We start from the raw sequence: 21,375 nt of genomic DNA, 5'->3' as shown, positions 1-21,375 counted from the left end.
AAATTTATGATGGCAATGAAAAAATTAACAGTTAATTGTTATTTAGGGAGTATGGACTTCCAAATCCAAGCCTAAAAAAAACTGGAGTAAAGAACAAGAGCCATCAGTCGACTTGGACATGGAAAGAGCAGCTCTCAAGAAAGCAGCTGGGAGTGTCTTGTTGAGAAGCAGGTGACTGAGGAATAAGATTTCATTTTAGCAGCTGGCCCTATGGACCCAAGCAGATTCATCTCCAGCACAGGTCTGCATGCTGTTATACACTACTGCCTTATCCTTATAAACCAGCCTAAGTTCCCAAAGAACTTTGAAACTGCTTCTCTGTTGGTGAAAGGTTTATTTCATTAACACTGAAATATAACCCATCTTGTTTGATGGAAAATTCTCAAACTATAGCAGAGAAGTACATATTTCCGTATTAAAACATAGCAGATTTATGTTTGTATTTCTAAATTCACAGTGTCCCTTGGTCAACTATTCTGACTGCACAGCTGTTTATATGAATCTTATATAAATTATAACCCTGGGAGCAAATATATTAATATTCAGTATTTAATACTAAGTAGTAAATTCATTAGTTTTCCTACCAGCATTTTGTATATATGTTATTTCATTGATCACAGATTAGTTTTCCTACCAGCATTAAACTGAATCAACATCAAATTCTTATGGAAGTCCCCAAAATAACCTGGAAAGATTTTTTTTTTTCAAACTATAATTAATCCTTAGTTATATTTGTTAACTATTATTTCAAGTAAGCTTGTATTTTCATTTGCAGTGTCTAGAAACCACATGGAATGCATATTGTAGCTCATGTGTTTTCTCCATAGTCAACAATGTGGTACCAATATCATAGCAACCTGTAAATAGTTTGTGAAGCACATGAGATGTTTAGAGTTTGTAACTGCACGTAAGTGATGCTGGATTTATTTGGGAGATGTGAGCTATAGAAATAAAATATGTAATCATAGGAGTAGGACAGATCTACACTTGTGACTCATATTTCCATGTGTAAGTCCAATAATATTTTGTGTCTTTTTATTTTCTAACATTCAGCTGCCGATTTTGTATTTATTGTATTTCTAGGATAAGGAATTAATGTGTTTAGTAGATGTTACTGAGAACATGAGAGGCCACCAAAATAGTAACAACAATTTAGAGAAAATATTTACTGAGGAAAAATTAATTTCCATTCTCTCTCTAAAGAATGTGCAAATATGATTCATTAAGGTAAGGAACTTTAAATAATTGAATGAAAATACCACAAACTTTAGAAAATTTGAATTTAGATGTAAATACTAAACAGTAAGAAGTTTAGCTAAACTACTTGTAAATACCAATTTACACCAGTGATTCTTTTCTAGTCATTCATTATAAGAAATCTGAACAGTCAAAAAAAAAAAATTCAGAAAAATTCAATATGTAGCTGATTATATTCTGGAAAAAAAAATACATTTATTGACTTAACTGTCATGAAATCTCTCCATCCTAAAACAGTTTTTAAATTGCAACTAGAAGCTAATCACAGCCTTCAATATACTGAGTGTTCAGGTGAAGGAAACCAATCACTTTTAGCTAATGTGCTATGGGAAAAAAAAAGAATACTTTAATGAAGATACAGTATGAAAAATACTAAAAACTATATTCACTTTATAACAATTAGTTCTATTTAGAACAGAAAGCTTGTTTTTACATTCAGGAAAGTATTTGGAAGTATTCTGGTAAACAGCCTTTGTTCTGTCATTCTCTCCATAATTACTTCAGACTCGCTTGAGTAGAGATCTGAACAGGCAGTCTGCAGGTTCAAACTCATTAAAAGTGTAAATGTATTTGCAGCTAAAATAATGAAAAATTCTCTTCCATTCAACTGAACCCAATTTTAACAAATGTCAGGATCGTGATGAATAAAAAACTCCAAACTGATTACTTCTGAAGCAGTGAAGGAATCTAATTCCCAAGCATCTGTTCTCAAAAATTGCACAAGAAATTTTTAACAAAGGTGAAAAACAAAAAGACCAGTCAGCACTACCGTTATGAGGCTGTCAGCTCATTTATGAGTGTTCCCCTTATCAAGCTCCTACTTGAGATGTTGCTTCTCCTTCCATGTACTTTCCCTTGACCAGCTCTGCCTGGCCCTGTGTTCCTGCAGTGGGAGTGAAGGTGCAGCACCACACTGCTACCACAGCCCTGGGTTGCTGCCACCCAGGCACTCAAGGGCACACAGGGATTTAGGGATATGGCAAGCCACTGCATCCTAAAGTCATCCAAAACTCAACTGTCCCAGTGGTGTGTCTCAGCGCAGACATGCACAGCATGACATGGCCTGATGTGTCTCAGGGGACAAAAAGGCAGAGAGAACTTCTGTTGGTGCAGATTCTGTATTAAAAATGATTGCTGGACTATGAAAAGGGAGAGAAACAGACACTTTTGTTCCCATCCTTGTTCAAGGATTAGTAGCATCTATTCAAAGGGTCATTGAGACTTCCCCTGTTCTCTAAAGTGCACATTTCAGTTTGGGTAACACTGTTCCAGAGTACAAACTTCTCCAAAACATGCCACTTGCAGCAAAATGCTAACAAAACCTCAATTAAATTCCCAATTTACAAACTATCAGTGTATCAGACTTCAATCAAGTTCCACTTTATTCAACTGCCTATTTCAAAGTTTGCAGTAAGATAAAATGACACTCTCACCTAATTCTTAGCTGGATGGCTTAGACTGCAAGATAGAGAAACTTTAAACACTGAATTCAAACTTCTATAGTTTTGAAGCTCTTACATAAAGGCAAGTGAAAGATAACATCCTACACAAACATAACTCAAGCATAACCTCTTGATCTTTAGCACCAAAGACAGGAGATTCAAAGTCAATTTTAAGATTGTGCTTTGCCTGGGTTCTGCATTTGACCTTTTAAAACTTAAAACAAGCTTCTTTTCACTGAAGAGCAGTACAGATTCCTCAAATTGTTTTGAGATTTAGTTTTATTTTCCTGTCTGTTTTTAATTAAGTTGACCTTTGTGGTCCAAATAATTTTCATTCATTAAATCTGCCAGTCTATCACTGAGATTAATATTAGTGTGTAGTGAACTTATGATCAGTTTCAGTTATTTATAGAATATCATGGTTTTGATCAGGTTTATAGTTCTTATTATGCAGGTAGTTTAATATTTATTTATTTCAAATTATTTATGAAAACTGTATTACCATGTTGAAACTTGGAATTATATCGCATATCAGTCTTCCCCTTTCAAGTCAACCAACCACAGGGTTCATGGTGGTTACAGGAAATATTTTGAATTTACAGGGTTCTTTATCAATGCAGTGTTAATATTATGTTCTCATACAGAATAAATAGCAGCAACCTCAGAAAAACTGACAAAACAATTTTGTAGAATTCCTCCTCCCCTACTCAAAATATAATCAGTGCATCAGAACCTGAAAAATGCCTGAGTGTGTGAGAAAAGCTACCCCAACAGAGTGGCATCAACATTGCTAACAGGAGATGGAATTAAGTGGAACACAGAAGACTGGCTAGTTTCTTTACTCCATGCACCTCATACTCTCCCAGGATCCACTGTCATCATATAGAGTTGAGTCACAATAATTTCCATCCTAACCTTCTCTGGCCAGCATACCCTAGACATTCAGAAACTACAAAGTAAATCTTAAATCCATTTTACTCTCTCTTACACTTTCAACAAGTAACCTTTACTTCTGGCACTGAGGAATTAGGTAACATGTTGTTCCACATTTGGTTTACCCATCACTTCGACTTCGTAAACTCCAGTCATATCCCTCCCAAGATTTCTCTCCAGATTGAAGATCTCCAGCTTCTTAGTCTCTCCACACAGTGTAGCTACTCTAAACCTTGGGACATTTTAGCTGTCCCCCTTCATCTATACTTTCTGTAAGTCCCTTTGACATGCAGAGAGATCTGCACACAGTAACTAACTTGAGCACACCACAACATTTGATATCAGCAAATCAACATTTTTTTGTTGGTGGGTTTTTTTCATAATACCCTTACTGATGCAACCACTCCATCCTGCGCCTGAAAACACTGTCAGTGACAAAACCAGGATCACTTTCTTGAGTTGTAACAAGCTCACCATCATCTAAGCATGGTATGATCTGTTTGTCTAAAACATATTCATTGCTTCACATTTGTCTCTGAAGAAGATCATCTGCCCATCTGCTCAGTTTTGGAGTTCCCACTATCAACTCAGCATTTGACTACCTAAGGCTTAATGTCATCAGCATCCTTGGAAATGTCACCATACACCTCCTGTCTTCAACTAAATTCTCACATTTGTGCATCTTACAAAAATACTGTGTGTTGCTTTCTGTTACTCCTGTAATCTACACCCTCCATCCCACAATGGATCTTTAAAGTCTTGAAAATATGAGCTATGGGTTTTAGAAGGATGCCCAAAATGGAGTGTTGATGTCTCACCTGTAAACAGGATTATAAAAATCAATTTCTTCCATGTTGGTAAGCAAGCAGCAAAACCAGAATTTACAGTATTTAAAATTTCCTTGTCATTTAAATAATGCTTAGCAACATTACATTTGAATATGAAATCAGTGTCAGATTTCACTTCTGGAATCCATTCAATTGCTATTTTTTTCCAGTTTCTTTATCCTGAGATCTGCTGAGCCAAAAAAACTTAATAGATCACTACTCCTCTGAGCTACTCAAAAACAACTTTGAAAGCAGAGCACAATGTATTGACTACAAAAAATAAAACATAAAACCTACTAAAAATTTTGAGACAGTTTTATTTTCTGATTTGAAGAAGGTTCTAAATGTTAGAAGTGTTGTTTCTAAAACTATTTTATTTTTTTTTGAAATTATAAAAAGAAAATATATTATACCCACTTTGCTCTCCCTTAAAACAATATCTTCTTCCATTAAAGTTCCATTTTCTCATTTTCAAAATTGACAAAAAACATCTTAGCACCCCCTTCATAATAATAAAATTCTTTTAACCATGAATATTTTATTTTTTAGGAAAGATAGGCAAATATTAAAAGACTATGAAAACTTACATGATCTAGAATATAAGCATTCTGACTTAGTAGTTGGGTTTGTTTTGTGTTTTTTTTTAATAGTCTGTTATTCTGAAAAAGGGATTCATATGTTATTTGACCCACATTTATTGTAATTTATATTCTAATAAGATACTAGAATATATTTGACATGGTGCAAACACATGCATTGGGCAATGCTGTGACTATATTGACTCTTTTGGATTGCAAGTAGAGGTCACTTCCTTCAACTTGCCCTGTGTGCTTTGATCTTAATCATAAATTAGAGCACTTTGGATGACACAGGTTTCAAGTCCCAAAAAGAGAGAACCTGACTGTACCCCAAACCCAATTAGGACAACCAATGAAAAACTAAAAGATGTCAAACATAAGAGACATGAAAATCCCACGACACCATGGCTATATAAAGACTGTGCAGCTGATAAGCCTATTGTCTTTTCATGCCCAGGATCATCAATAATTGAGGACTAGATAGAACACACCACTTATTCCTGTCAAATAGGTTTCTTTCCTTTGAAAATCCAGTCTGTGAGAGTAAAAAGATGAAATAAAATTTAAAAACAAACAAACAAACAAACAAAAAACCCACAAACAAAACAAACATACTGGGAGGCAGCAGCTAAGCTAAGCTGGGGGTAGAATCTGTTTTCAAGACCAGGAATAAAAAAGCATTTCCTGGCTCTGACACAGCCAGGAAGACTGGGTGATGAACAGAAGCACAAACTCCTCCATCCTGATGCAAAAATCTTACTAAAATAGACCAAGAACATTTATATCAGTTTAAAAAAACACTATCAGTATTCCTGCTGGTGCAATGCATTTATTCACGCAAAGTTCACTAACTGAGGTCTCTGCAATCATGGTCCTTGAAATTATACAAGTTGTCACTCCAGATGAAAACAAATCAATCAGTCAACACACTAAACAGACCAAAGGACTTGCATGTGCAAGTGTTTATGTTTATCTAGGGAACATAACTGTACTATTCCCACTTAACAGATCATAGCCTTCCTTAAAATATAGAATGTGCCAAGAAATTCCATGTAATCCTGCTAATGCTCCATTGAACCAAAAGAGCATTCAGATAGACATTTCTACTGAAAAATGAAGGATTGTACAAAACCAATCTTAACCACAACTGGAACACATTTTATAGTCTCAGACAAAGCTCAACCATCGATCTCTTTCTTCTACTGAAGAACTTTACAGGGCTATTAAAATGATGTGTTATTGTTTTGTAAGTGCTGGCACTTACACAACAAGTTAACGCTTAGAAACACAGATGGGTTTCCAATGTACAAAAGAACAGCTTTTAGTGTGACAAATAAAGGCCAAGGACTCCCTTGTGTAAAAAGCTGCAGTACCATCAACAGCTGGAAATACAGTAGAAAGAATTATTTAAGGCATCCCTGAAGCTTCTGACAGCTGTAGATTACATGCTGCACCTCCTTCCCTAACACAGAATCACAGAATCACTTAGATTGGAAAGACCTGTGAGGTCATCAGGTCAAACCATTAACTCAGTACTGCCAAGTCCACCACCAAACCATGTCCCTAAGTACGATTTCTATATTTAAATACCTCTGGGGAGACCTTATAGCACCTTCCAATACCTAAAGAAGGCTTACAGAAAGGCTGGAAAGACACTTTTGACAAGGGCATGTAGTGATTGGAAAAGGAGGAATTGCCTTAAGCTGAAGGAGGGAAAGTTTGATTAGATATTAGGAAGAAATTATTCTGAGTGGTGAGGCACTGAAGCAGGTTGCCCAGAGAGGTTGTGAATTCCTCATTCCCAGAACAGTTGAAAGCTAAGCTGGATGGGACTCTAAGAAACTTGATCTTGTGGAAAGTGTCCTGTCCATGGCAGGGAGGTTGGAGCTAGATCATCTTTGAGGTCTCTTCCAACCTTAGCCATCCTATGATTCTATGGTGAGTCAACCACTGCCCTGGGCAGCCTGTTCCAATGCCCAACATGTCCCAAGTGAAGGTTTGATCATGATTAAACTCAGTAATAACCTTTCAGGACACTCCCTTATGACTCTAGTAAACATTTTCACAGCTTTCGTCCCTCCGTGGCTCTGAACAGAAAAATCAGAATTAACAAAATTTGTTGCACACTACCAGTTCTTCCAGTAGATCTCTAGCATTCATTAATGTACCTCTATAAGGAATATTCTGGGTTTTAAAAACATGGATGAAGAAAGCTCTACCTCTTTTTTCTACTGTATTTTAAAGCAGAATGGCATATCCAGTTAGGCCTAGCATCTAGGTTAAGAACATATGCTTTTACAAAACCTAGTTTAAACAGCAACAATTTTTTTTAAAAAATTGGAAATCCTCTTTTTAAAGATATAAAGCCATTTTTGCACTATCTGTAACCCAAACACTCCAGCTTCCTGTGACTGCATGAGAAAAACAAACTGATGTGAAAGTGATTATAAATAACCTTAAATTGAGCAATCCATTCTTTTTATCCAGGCTATGAAACGTAGATGTTAATGGTATTAATTATGATAAGTGAATTAGATTAGGATTAACTGTATCAATTAGCTAATGTATTATTAGTACTACAGAGATCTATTTTAATGACATACAATCAAATGGAAAGGTTATAAGTCAATTGTAAATTCTGTAAATGAAGCTCCAATCTGTGCTATTTTTAAATCAAGAAATAATGTATGCTCATTTGTGGGTTTTTTTAAACAGTAAGAGTGAAATTATAAAAATGTGGAGTTTGGAAGGGACTGGGGAGTCACTGACAGGAGTAGGTAGCAAAGAAAACAAAACAAAAAATGACAAATTTTAGTGGATGTGAAATTTAATTACTGATAATTCCTTAGATACACGAGAACTCTAGAACTTGAGAACTCTAGAAGTTGAGAACTCCTCTGAAATATTAAGCAAGAATCAAATCTAAAATAACCAAAAGTAATTTCCAATATTTTTCTTCTATGCTCCCTTTTAACCTACCTCTTTTTTTTCTCTACCAGCTGTTTGCAGATCTCCTGCCACCGGGTATTCAAACTTTCCAGTTGTTCCTTCAGCACTTTAGCATCTGCTGTTGATGACTGCTCAATAATCTCTTCACCAGTTACATTCAGTGTTTTGACAACAGTTTGCTGTCGCCCAATGCCATCCTGAAGCTCCTGTAAAATACACAGCACATACACGTATCCATGAAAAAAACGCTTCATTGCATATTGGCCAGATGGAAAGAGGTGAAAGTTTTTGCTCTTTTCTGAATTCCAAATGAAAAATCCAAAGATAAGTAGACAGAAAGACATCTCATGATTTTGTAACAAGTACCTTTCAGTACCTCTACAGTCTTTTATCCTCTCCTGTATTCTTGTCTACTCGAGATCATTGCAGTAATACTGTGCACATCAGTTAATAAACAAAACTTGTGAACAAATATACTTCTACATACCCAAAGGTATACACCACATTTATTTAACAGCCTACAAAGCATTGTCAGGTTTGAACAGCACCGTGCGGGGAGTCCCTACTAGCTATCAACTCAAATAAGGAATGTCAGGAAAGCAGAGACTGGTTTGGTTTTTTTGTTTGTTTGTTTGGGGGTTTTGTTGGTTTGTTTTGGTTTGTTTTGGTTTTTTTAACTGGGTTGGAAAAGACCTCTGTGATCATCAAGTCCAACCCTTGATCCAACACTACCATGGTTACCAGACCATGGCACTAAGTGCCACATCCAGTCTCATTTTAAAAACCTCCAGGGACGGAGAATCCACCACCCCCCTGAGCAGCTCATTCCAATGTATGATTACTCTCTCTGTATAAATTTCTTCCTAATATCCAACTTAAACTTCCCCTGGCACAGCTTAAGATCATGCTCTCTTGTCCTACTGTTGATTCCTTGGGAGAAGAGACAAATGCCCACCTGGCTACAATCTCCTTTCAGGTAGGTGTGGAGTTTGAAATATTCTGATTCCATTAAAGAACACATTTTTCTCCAGTTGCAACAAGCCCAATAATCCATTCACTTGTGGAATTTTTGGTTTTGTTTTGGATTTTTTTGTTTTGGGGTTCTTTATGGGGTTTGCTTGTTTTAGTTTTGGCTTTTTTTTTTTTTTTTTTTTTTTGTTTGGGGGAGGTTGATTTTGTTGTTATTGGTTGGTTAGTTTGGAGTCTTTGGTTTGTTTGTCTTGTTTTTTGACAAGACTGGGGGGAACTTTTTTCTAAGAAAAAGTATTACAATGTCTCTACTTACACAACAGAATTAAAAACTACCACAAATAACCAAAATGGGCAATTCTCAAGTTTTACTAGATGCATGGGGAAACATTTTTCTACATCTTTTATGATTTAAAAATAATTATCCCTGTAGCTATCTTACCTCACATTTACAACACTGTTCTGAATCTGTAGCTTAGATTTTAACACTGCCTGCCTGTTTAAGAAAGTCAATACCTACAAACAAACAAACAAACAAATAAATAAATAAATATTTTCATATTTTTAATCATCAGTAGAGCATGAGTATTTTTCCCTTCAATTACTCAAAATATACAACCAGGCAAGTGTAAAATCACTTTCAATGGTTTACTGCTAAAATAAACAGAAACTGAAAAAAAAAATCTCCACTGTGATATTCATACTTATGATAGGTTTTCACAATTTCAGGAAGTGTGTCTAAATCCTACCTACATACAAATGCTTTCAAGTAAAATTCTGAATCTATCTTTTCTGGAAGAAACCAAATACTTCAGCACTATCACACCCTACAAAAACGTTATATGCTTGTTTTCTCTTTTTAAGTGCGTAACATAAATTGCAGAGCCTGTCAGTAAATCTGCATATTAACATTAAATAAAATTTGTCCATGAAACAGTTAAAACTGGCGGGATACCACTTTACAAGAATGTAAAAGATGAACATAACTACTTCTCATGCTTTTTTCGACATATATCTTCAGTCATGAGGTTACGATTGAAGTTCACAAACTGAACCACTCTGGAAGTCAATTTGTTCTAAGACAATCAAAACTCAGGTGCCAGCTATTATTAATTCATTAAACTGCAGGGAGTCAGTTGCATGCCCTATCTCAGCTTTTGCACAGATGTTACATGGACAGCTTGAACACCAACAGCAACAGACTCTGGGACACAGAGGAATATGTCAGTAGGTTGCTGTGGCATTTACCTGGACAGGAGTCATAGCTGAGGCAGAGGTTTGCTCTGTTGAGATCTAACTTATTCTTACTATACTTTCTGTTTGGTTTTCCTACAGTTTCTTTTAGGTTGTTACAGAGGAGAATCCCCTGCAAAATTATTCCTTTCTTACATTCCTCTCAGTAAAAACTGGTCTGCTGATGTTGGGGTTTTTTTTCCAAATTACTTTCAGGTCCCACAGTTTCAGAATAAGAAGTAGCAGTGATGACCATAACGTGGCAGTAATCTGGATACTGTTTTATTATGTCTTGATAGGATGAGAACCATTTTTCTGCAGGATCCTGGCTAGCTATGTGATAGTCCAGTCACGTTGCATCAAGCACCTGCTGGCCCACAGTGTCCCAGCACACTTTGCTTTGCCTGTGGAATATGTAAGGTTTTTAAGATACCATTGTAACAGAAACTGGAAGATCTTCTAAGACCCAGAGAAGACCTCTTGCTTTGAGGTATCAGATTTTATTTTCTTTCTGTGATGCACACTAATACAATAATACCTGGTCCAACTGTTATTTTCAGGTACATGATTTCATTATTAGCAATAAACAACGGTAATGGCCAAGTAGTTTGCCTAAATGCAAATATTGTCTACCATTGTGAGTCTGAATTGGCCCTTTTACTACACACTTCAGTATTGGTAATGCCCAGCTTAAAATGAATACCTAGCTTTTGTACACATTCACTGTATTTCACACTGATTTTAGCACTAGAGCCTTTGCATTATGCAGTGGGGAGCATTACATGGGTAAATCATAACGATGTATAGTTTGAGGAAAAATATATTACAATAAGTGCCTTTTTTTCCAGCAAGGCACCTGAAACCTTTGTGCTATTGCATGTGCCTGTTTGAAGTTAAGATCCAAAACCAGCACGACCACTTACTGAAAAAAAAATAAGTCAGAACAAAGCTTCTACCTTTATTTGGAAGGCCCACTCATTTGGAATAGATGATCAAGGCAAGAACAAAGAAGGGAAATTCTACTTCTGAAAGTCCAGAGTTTTTAGAAGGAAACTTTATAGAATTTAGTTGTTATCTCTGCATCACCTTTTCTAAATGACAGAAATAATGACCAATCAGTATACTATTATAAACTGAAATGCTAATTAAAAGCCCATTTAAATACTCTGAGCCTTTTTCCTGTGTTAACAGCAGCTTAAATTAGGTTTTCTTCCTCCCCCAGCATTCACACACACACACACACACACAGACACACACACATAAGGAACAAGTACATGATTTTCACACATATTTCAATTGACAAAAAATTAAACAAGGGAATTTTCTCATTTATCCCACAAAATTATGTAATAGGCTTTACTTACAAAGTAAAAAAAGAAAATAGCTGGCTCAATTGCAGAGACAGTCTTGGAACTTAAGATCCTTAATCCTGAAATGGGAACCTTGTAAAGGATGCATAGGAATGAGAAGTGTGAACTTCCACCAGAATATAAGAGAAGGCTATAACAGAAGGCTTTTGGCCATCTGCATTTCAGATCATCATAAAGAACCCAATTTGAGATTATTTTTTCCAAGTATTCTAGGCATCTGACACTTTTCACGTGATTAAACAGAAAGACATGTGCTGATGAAATTTGTCTAGATTCCATGGACCATGAAAAAGATTTTTGTTGATAGTGGGTACTGTAAAAAGCACAGCCTCCCATGAAGAGATTTAGGTGTTGGTTTTTTTTAAGCATTTTGAACTGAACAAAGTTTTTTTAACTGTTTTGCTCAAAGTCACATTTTTACACACTCATCCCAGAGCTGTTAACCACAAAGATGCTTTTCACAGCTTACATATAGTATCTCAAATTTGTCAGCACCTATAGTTTCCTATTAACCTATAGTTTCCTATTAACTTCCCCTCCATCCTTACCACAAACCTGCATGAGGGCAAGGTGCTGGGAGCCTGTACAACCTTCCCTCCCATGGCCCAAAGGTTTATGGTTCTACAAAAGGAATATTGACATCGAATGTTTCTTGTAGTTTCACTTGGCATTTCACTCCTTCATACAGAAATGGCAAACAAAAGGGCACATTGCCCTTTGGATTCCCAACTCACTTAAAAGGCCATTGGAGATACCTATACTTGCAATCATGCAGTTTCTAATCTCTTTATGAACAGAGTGTACAAACAAATTTAATTAAAATTATATGTTTATATAATATTAAAAAAAAACAAACTCAGAAAAGATCTCACCATAGAGATACAAAGAAAAGTTTTTTCACAATGACAGTGGTGAAATACTGGAATATAGGTTGCCCAGAGAGATGGTAGATGCCTCACCCTTGGAATCATTCAAGGTCATGCTGGACAAGGCTCTTACTGACCTGATCTAGTGGAAGATGTCCCTGCTCATTGCGAGGGAACTATGATTAAATTTTTTGTAGATAAGGAGAAGTAACTTATATAATTGATTAAATAACGCGTCAAGCAATGTCAAATATTTTACATCATCACATTCTTAATTGCCACTTTTTTTCCTGATTCCTTTCACAATGGTCATGACAAATGACTAGGCACTATGACAAAAAGAGAAAATATTTTTTTTGATAGATTCCTGATAAAAGTTAAAACAAACAAACAAACAAATGAGTGGATGAGGATTTGAAGTAAATCTGTTTGCTTGCTTTGCCCGTACCATGTAAATTAAACATTCATCAGAAGACTCAACCACTTACACGAGAGGGTACCTGAATGGCATCATTTTGCCTTATTTGTTATTTCTTAGTTAACTTTAACATACATCAGACAACCCTTTCTGCAATCTCATTTACTCTTTTCATTGACAGAAATAGCATTTTATCATTAAACTAAATCAGACACTATTCTTTGAGCAATCTTAGGATCACTTTCCTCTTTTCATTGTGGTAGATAAACGTACTTAACAATAATTTATTGTTATGGAAAAGCCCTGCAGCAACACTAAGAAATACCACAAACAAGCTAATTTCTGTCAGAAAAAATAATGGTCACAAAATGTTTTAAGTGAAAAATAATGTGCTGCCTTTCCTTTGTTTAGGGTAAGGTACAGATCCAGAAAAGCGTGTAAAGGTACTATGCACCACTTTCAGAAACCTGTAGTCTTAAATTCAACATTAATGTGCTATTCTTCAGTAATTTACATAAAAATTTCTTCTATTTTGAATTGTATAAAGCCATACGGTTGACATAAGTGTCTACCCAGATGTAATAACATAAATCAGAGAACTGTGAAAACATTTGGTGGAAAACTATCCCCAAAACAATTTGCTAGCATTTGGTTACCAGAATGAATTTACCCATTAAGAGTATGTACCTCTGTTCAAGATTCTATTAGAAATAAGGGAGAAATTAATTTTCTAGGCAGTTAAATCCCAATGATTTAATCTGGAGACACATCACTAACACTTTGGTAGGACTAAAACAATCAACAAAGAGTATATGTTGCTTTCTAGCTGTTTTGTGATAAACAGCTGTGCAATCTTATTGCTTTTTGTGCACTACATTATTGTGTTTTTATTACGAATTATGGAAAATTAGGACAGATGATAGAGATGGAAGAGGTGAAAAAACAGTAAAGAGGGAAGGCAATGTTTGTTAAGGAGTTGACAAGAATTTAAAACAAAGTGTTTTATTCTTAGAATAAATTATGGGCATTATTACAGATTTAATATTACTATCAACTCTGTTCAAGAGCAGCATTTGAAAAAGGTGACAGTAGGCTCTGGACAGATTCTCCCTATAAAGCAGACCTAGGTTCATGTAGTCAGTATTACTGGTGTTGTACAGCTGTACAAGAGAAACCAAAGGAAAAGAGAATTGCCACAGACCTGTTTTCTGAGTAAACAATAAATACTCTAAAATTACAAGGAGATTTCATTCTCATTTTGAATAAAATTATAAATTTGTGGCTTAAGCCACAGTTTATATAAATAGTTTATAAAGAATATAAAAAAATGCTTGATTTGTTATGCAAACTGCTTTGTTGGAGAGCCTTAGAAAACTACTACTCTATCCTGCTCTATTTTTTTCCTATATTTTGATGCTGTTTAATTAGAAAGACATGAAGTCCAGTATTGCCCCAGATGCATTACTGTCTATGACTGATACTATTCACAAAAAAATTTGAGTAAAAAGTTACTCCACAATTGTATAGCTTAAAAAATTAAATGGAGATACACAACTTCTCATACTCCACTGAAAGCTTCTAATCAGCTAGTCCCAGATTTTTTTGAAAATTTTAATATCTTCCAGATTTTATCCCTTGACTGCACCTCTTCCCTCTAGAAAGTGAAAAATTCATTCTTCATAAGACAAGGCATTAAAGCTGAAATTTTATTATTTAACCTATACAAATTCTTCAGTCTAAGCTGCTGTCCTTCAAAAAGCAGTAGTCTGCTTAATGGCCTAGTAATTTCACACCTCAGCACTGCTGTCTGTACCACTATCAAATATAATTCCAAATGCATCTCCAGTTTTTCTTATTGAATTTCCCTGAATGAATTTCTCTACATAGTTAGCTCTTGAGAGGCACATATCACCCAGTAAGACTTACTACCATGAATTTCACCAAGGTGACAAGCTGGTTTGTGAGAAGATCTGATTCCCCACTCATTGTAATAATAAAAAGTTAACTTGAATTTGTCTCTTCCTCTAATGGAAATTTCTCACACCTTTAAATCCACAGGGATACAAAAGGAAAGAGGAAGTCAAGGTTTGAAAAGTGAAATTTTCCCTCACATATACCTCCTGCAATAAAAGTATTTTGAACATACTAATCAACTTCATCTCAATTTCCTAGCTTTTCAGAACGATCCAACTTGGACCTTTGGATGACTTGATACTGGCTCTTGAAGATCTTCCGAACGCGACTGCTATGGGTCTAAAAGCTGCCTCCTACCCCTGCCCAAAGACATTTCAAAAATCTGCCTATGATTTCCTTTACCCTTGTTTGGACAAAAAGTTACAAAGTTGCTTTGGATTTTCAAGGCAAGGTTTTGATAGAGAGGGAGCTACAGGGGTGGCTTCTGTGTGAAGCTACCAGAAGCTTCACCCACGTCTGGAAGAGTCAGTGCCAGCCGACTCCAAGATGAACCCACTGCTGGCCAAGGCCAAGCCATCAGCAACAGTGGGAGCAGCTCTGGAATAACTTCGTTAAGAAGGGGAACAAAATTCTGTGCAATTGCAGTAGGAGAAAGAAGTGAGAACATGTGACAGCAAGAGCCCTGCAAACACCAAGGTCAGTGCAGAAGGAGCGGGAGGATGTGCTCCAGGTGCTAGAGCAGAGATTCCCCCGCAGTCCATGGTGCAGACCATGATGAGGCAGCTGTGCCCCTGCAGCCCACGGAGGTCCGTGGTGGAGCAGAGATCACCTGCAACATGTGTAGAACCCCATGCCTGAGCAGGTGGATCCCCAAAAAGAGGCTGTGACCCTGTGGGAAGTTGTGCTGGAGCAGGTCCTGGCAGGAGCTGTGACCCCATGGAGGGAGAAGCCCCTGCTGGAGCAGGTTTGCTCAGAGCACTTGTGTCCCCACAGGGGAACCACGCTGGAGCAGTCTCTTCTGGAAGGACTGCACTCCATGGAAGGGACCCACACCAGAGCAGTCTGTGCAGAACTACACCCTGTGGCAGTGACCCCATGCTGGAGCAGGGAAACAGTGTGAGGAGTTCTCCCTCTGAGGAGAAAGGAGCAGCAGAGACAACGTGTGGTGCACTAATCGCAACCCCCATTCCCCATCCACTTACACAGCTGGAGGTGAGGATGTAGAGAACTCATCAGTGAAGTTAAGCCTAGGAAGAAGGGAAGCGTGGAGGGAAGGTGTTTTAAGATTTGGATTTGCTTCTCATTACCCTGCTCTAATTTGATTAGTGATAAATCCAATTACCTACTAAATTTGAGTGTGTTTTAGCTATGATGGTAACTGGTAAGTGATCTCTCCCTGTCCTTATCTTGATCCATGAGCCTTTTGTCATATTTTCTTCCCCCTTGTCCAGCTGAGGAGGGGAGTGATGGAGCAGGTTTGGTTGGGCAAAACACTCTCTGGGACTTAGAGGCATTGAAAAAAAAGATATATTATTGGTTCAGATGACAGCTGACCTTGGCAATTTAGTCACCTTCTTAAAAACTACTTAGATAAACAGTATTTGTCTTCAAATGCTGAAATTTTGCAATCAAACTGCTTCTGGTTTTATAAAGATATTCACCAGATAATTAAATTTTTTTTTAAAAAAAGGAACATCACTTTCCTATTTTTTACAGTGAGATGTAATTGTTAAAATAGGCCATATTCCTTTAAATTCACATTTCATGTTGCTTCCTAATGTGACACAAAATTGTGATGAAAGTCATTTCAGTATTAAACTGTAAAGTGCATAACCAGAGGTCTACTTTGTGTTTCTAACCTAAATTACACAGTTGCTTCTTATAAGTATATTAATTCAATTTAATTTTAGAACTGATTTGGAAATACTGCAGGGAGAAAGAAGAGATATTTTTTCTGCAAAAACTCCACTGCTACTGCATATTAACTATAATGCTTCAGGTTAAACACACAAAATTGAACTTTGAGTCCAAAAATCTACACCCTGATTTTTCAGCACAGATGCATGCCACTAAAATATATTATTTTCCATATTGATGTAGCATCAAAATGTAAAGACGAACCTCTGTCAAAAAACTTTTCCATTTACCTCTACACGTAATAGTAGAAAGTTGTGACTATGGCCTGATTTGATACCGTGTTCATTTGCAATTTCTGATATTTGCGACTTTTTGATATTTTACCTGCTCTGCAAAGCTATAACTGAGCAAACAATGTCAACGATAAGAAAAATTGCTCCATCTTCAATCTCTTTCCTCCTATCACAAATCAAACTACTCACATCATAGTTCCCAGTATATTAAAAATAACAACATGGCCTACTTTCTTCAAACATAGCCTAGTCTTAAGTTTTCAAGGACATCAGTAATACTGATGGATATACCCTAATATAATGAATACTTTTTTTTAGCTAAATGAGTGATTTTATTCCAACACAGTGTGAATGTAGTTCTTAATTTTTTCTGGCATATATAAACAAGTTTATTTTTCCTCTATTAAAAACAGATAGTTACTACACTTTTACGATTTCACAACTTTTCCTGATTCTTATAGAACTACCCAGACCCTTACATAACCCAAGCTATTTCTTATATATCTCCTATGCATCAAAAACTAGAAAACTTGAATTTGCTTTCCTATGGAATCTATACCTGGAAATTATCATCTCTAGTAATTAACTCGGCAGCACTGGAATAAACACATGTGCCTCATCATCCTTTTTTCCTTTCAAACTTGATAGTTAGGCTGTATATATTACCTCTTTCTTTTTAAATTACTGTCTACAACAGTGGCTTCCCAGTGGAAAATTACTGTGGTAGGCAAGGGGATGAATCAGTTTAGGCTTTCAACTCTTTACATACAGCTTTGAGTGTAAAGCAAGTAAAATGGTGTTCAGTACCATGTACAGCTTTGCTTAATAATTTACCTGTTATACATCATTGCATTATGACCTTGCACTACAACAGTAGAAACAAACTATGTGTATTGGTTCAATGAGATAAGGGAGGTAAAACTAAAGTATTGTCTGAAATTTCACTTAGGTTAGCACCAGAACCAAATAAACCTAGCCAGCAGAATTATTCAGTTTCCAAAAAGAGAAGGAAGAAGTCTGATTACAGCAACAAAGTTATTTCCCTGCCTAGTCCTGGAAGTATAATATAGCATAAGGTCAACTGTCCTGAATTTAAGATAGACTGAAAAATACCTAGCAAATCATTTACTTGAGGATTTTGGCAGCCAGAATTAATTGTCCACATCCTCCTTTTCCTCCTTCTGTCTCCCTTAAGGCAGCATTTGCCTGAAGCCTGTGAGCAAGATGAAGTGATGGGAGAATGTCAGCGGTAAGGGACAGACGACAGAACAACCAGTCTGTAAGCAGCTACCATGTCGTCTTCATTCTACTTCTGTTTAGATCTGCTGGTCCTTTCTTTGCCTTTCATATCTCCACCAACTCTGGATTCCTAAGAGCTGTTGCTTTAGCTCTTTCAGTGCTGAGGAGAGGGTTTTTGTCCCAACTGAGTCATATTAATTTAGGTAGACTGGCTTTACTCCCTACAACAACCACTGGAGTGTTTCACGATCCCTGCCACCCTTTATTTTCCTCAGTATCTAATAGACTTAGCCTGTGTATCCATCTTGTTCCTTCTTCAGAACATAATTATAGCGTTGGGGTCTGATCTTTTATTAATTCAAATGCTTTCCTAAGCATGCCAGTGTTGCTACTCAAGGGATATCTGATTTACATATTCCCATAATTTCATTTCTGATTACTAAATTCATTAGCTTGCTTCAAAGTAGTTCATATTATAAACATAGTAAGACTTTCAGGAACTGATGTTCATTGCATATTTAACATTTTTCTCAGAACACCATCACAGTTTCAAAATAATAACCAACATGTTTATTAGAAATTTTCATTTCAGTGAAAAACATGCATCTCTACATACTGACCTTTTAGGGGAAGAGAAACAGGCTGTTTTAAAACATCAAGGCTTAGAAATAAAAATCAACTTTTATAGGCACTAGGTACTCTCTGCTGGACAAAACTGACTTCAGGTTGGCTTTTCTCACATCTTCAACAAGATGTAACATTGAAATAACTGTAACAAATCTGAAAGAAATATGTGTTGACAACTAAGGATGGCGACCCAGGAAGCAATTAAGGAGAGGGACCCAGGAAGCAAGTAATTCAGGAAACATTACTTCTCTTTCTGAAGATGTGTCACTATTTCATAGACTTGTTACAAACAGAAACAAACAAACAAACAAAAAAACCCCCAACCCTTGTTTAATTTTTGTTCCTCTACTGAAATATTTAATAAAGGTTATGGGTGGTTTAGTAGACATTCATACAAAATTATGAAGCAGAAGCATGAGGTAAATTTTTTAACATGCTCAGCTTCCCTGACTGATGGACACTGAGGGCATTCAATACTATTCCAAACTAGATTCCAGCAAAATGGCTCAGGGTAAAAAAAACCCCATGTTCTTCTATCAAGAAACATTGCAGAGGGAAGAGGCACACTTATATAAAATCAGACTCCTTTTTGCTTTCTATGAGTAATGTATAATTTCTGCTAACTTTCAAGTTTCTAAAAGTAGAATAGTGATTGTCCTGTTCTGCTCTGCACTGGTGCAGCCTCACCTTGAGTTCAGAGTGCAGTTTTGGGCACCACAATATAAGAAAGACATTAAGCTATTAGAGAATGTCCAATGAAGGGTAACAAAGATGGTGAAGGGCCTTGAGGGGAAGCTATATGAGGAGTGCCTGAGGGCACTTTCTTTGTTCAGCCTGGAGAAGAGGAGAGTGAGGGGAGACATCATTGTGGTTTACAGCTTCCCAATGAGGGGAAGGGAGGGGTAGACACTGATCCCTCTGTGCCCAGTGACAGGACCTGAGGGAATGGCCTGAAACTGTGTCAGGGCAGGGGGTGCTTGGATATTAGAAAAAGATTCTTCACCCAGAGGGTGGTTGGGCACAGGAACAGGTTCTCCTGGAAAGTGGTGGCACCACCAAGCCTCTCTGAGTTCAAGAACTGTTTTGACAACGCTCTCAGGCACAGGGGGTGATTCTGGGGTTGTCCTGTGCAGGGCCAGAAGTTGGACTTTACTGATCCTTGTGAGTTCCTTCTAAATAGGAATGTTCTATGATTCTAAAACTTTAAGTACTGACAGTATGTAACTAAGTACAATTTTCCATGTTTAGAGAGACAGAATTAAACCAGTGCCATTTACAGCTCACTATTATGACATCCAATCACTACCTGCAGCATCATCTGAGAATGAAAACAATATACCAATGCTATAATAATACTAGGTTATATTAACACTAGATTATTTTAATAAAGTGTGAATACAGTGCTATAATAATAGAAAGATAATACTGACCACTGCATTCTAATCTTATCCACAGGATGCTACATACAGGAAAACCAATATGTTTTACAAAACCAATTTGATTTATTTAGGGAATTATATTATTTTATTTTTTATTCACAAATTTTTACACTTACATTTTACACTGAATTTCTATGCTGGGACATAGTTTCAATAAGCATATTAAATTTTTTGTTAAATAAATACTGGCCTTTCAAATAATTAATTTTTTAATGCTAATATGATCTTAGATGGCTTAAATTATTATGTCTTATAATAAGATGACAAAAGAACAGTACATCCCATCAAATAACTGGCATAGTTAGAAACCTTCAATTCATCCCCTCAAAGAAATCCAAGTAAAACATAAGTTCTGCTACAAAAGAGGATGTCTGTCTTCTCGCAGACATCAGTCTCTCCCAAAATGAGTTTAAAAATAAGAACACATCAGTAATTGATTTTGTCTGCTTATTTCATATTTATACTAAAAATATTACAATAAGAATAAACATACACAAATGCCACCAGAATTAATACCACACTAAAGATCTACTCAATACTTAAACAGAACCAAAAAGGTTATTTTCTGTATTGCAGCATCTTTCACAGCAGGAAAAAATGGTTATTAATGATAGAAAAATTTATTGTGGTTCAAAATTAATATATTGATTCCTAGTTGAAGGGCAAAAGATCTACAGAATTTTTCAGTCAATCACTAAAATCTCATTTAAAAAGTTAGATAAAACTAGATATTGCTAATAATTTAATAAATCACTTGGAAACAGGAGAAACGATATAAATTGGATGTTCTTTGCAGCCTGCAAAGTTGATTTTGTCCCTTAAAAAATGCTAATAGCTCAAATTGTACTTAGCATATTTCACAAAGATTTTGGGTAGAATGAAGTGATTACAGTTTTTGGAATAATTCTGACTAAGATATTTCTCTAACTGCACATAATTTTGTTTCATGGTAATTTTTTACATTAAAAAAGTATTTTTCTTCTATTCACTGTGATCCTGCATACCTAATACACCTTATAGATTGTATAGCTTGTGCAGAAGTCTGGCCATGAAATTCTAACCTTAATATAAAAGAGCTAAATATTTGTTTGGATAAAAGATCCACTTCATTATTTCTGTTTTTCTGCAGAATCACTAGAGGCTACAAGATTGAGTATGCATGCC

At 36.2% G+C, this 21,375-nt stretch overlaps 1 protein-coding gene across 4 annotated transcripts in view; it reads right to left on the bottom strand.

Annotated features, from left to right (window-relative positions):
* The window catches only part of LOC127474395 (dystrophin-like), a 589,003-nt gene that overhangs the window by 391,135 nt on the left and 176,493 nt on the right, over window positions 1–21,375 (bottom strand). For all 4 annotated transcript variants that reach the window (XM_051795060.1, XM_051795058.1, XM_051795057.1 and 1 more), the window contains exon 3: window positions 8,017–8,192. In XM_051795060.1, coding sequence (XP_051651020.1) covers window positions 8,017–8,192 — 176 coding nt within the window. The remainder of the gene's footprint in view (window positions 1–8,016; window positions 8,193–21,375) is intronic.

The sequence above is a fragment of the Manacus candei genome, unplaced genomic scaffold (assembly GCF_025592945.1).
Source record: "Manacus candei isolate 608988 ecotype Guabito, Panama unplaced genomic scaffold, ASM2559294v1 h1tg000041l, whole genome shotgun sequence".
NCBI classification, from domain to species: Eukaryota; Metazoa; Chordata; class Aves; order Passeriformes; family Pipridae; genus Manacus; species Manacus candei.
This window is presented reverse-complemented; position numbering and strand designations above follow the sequence as displayed.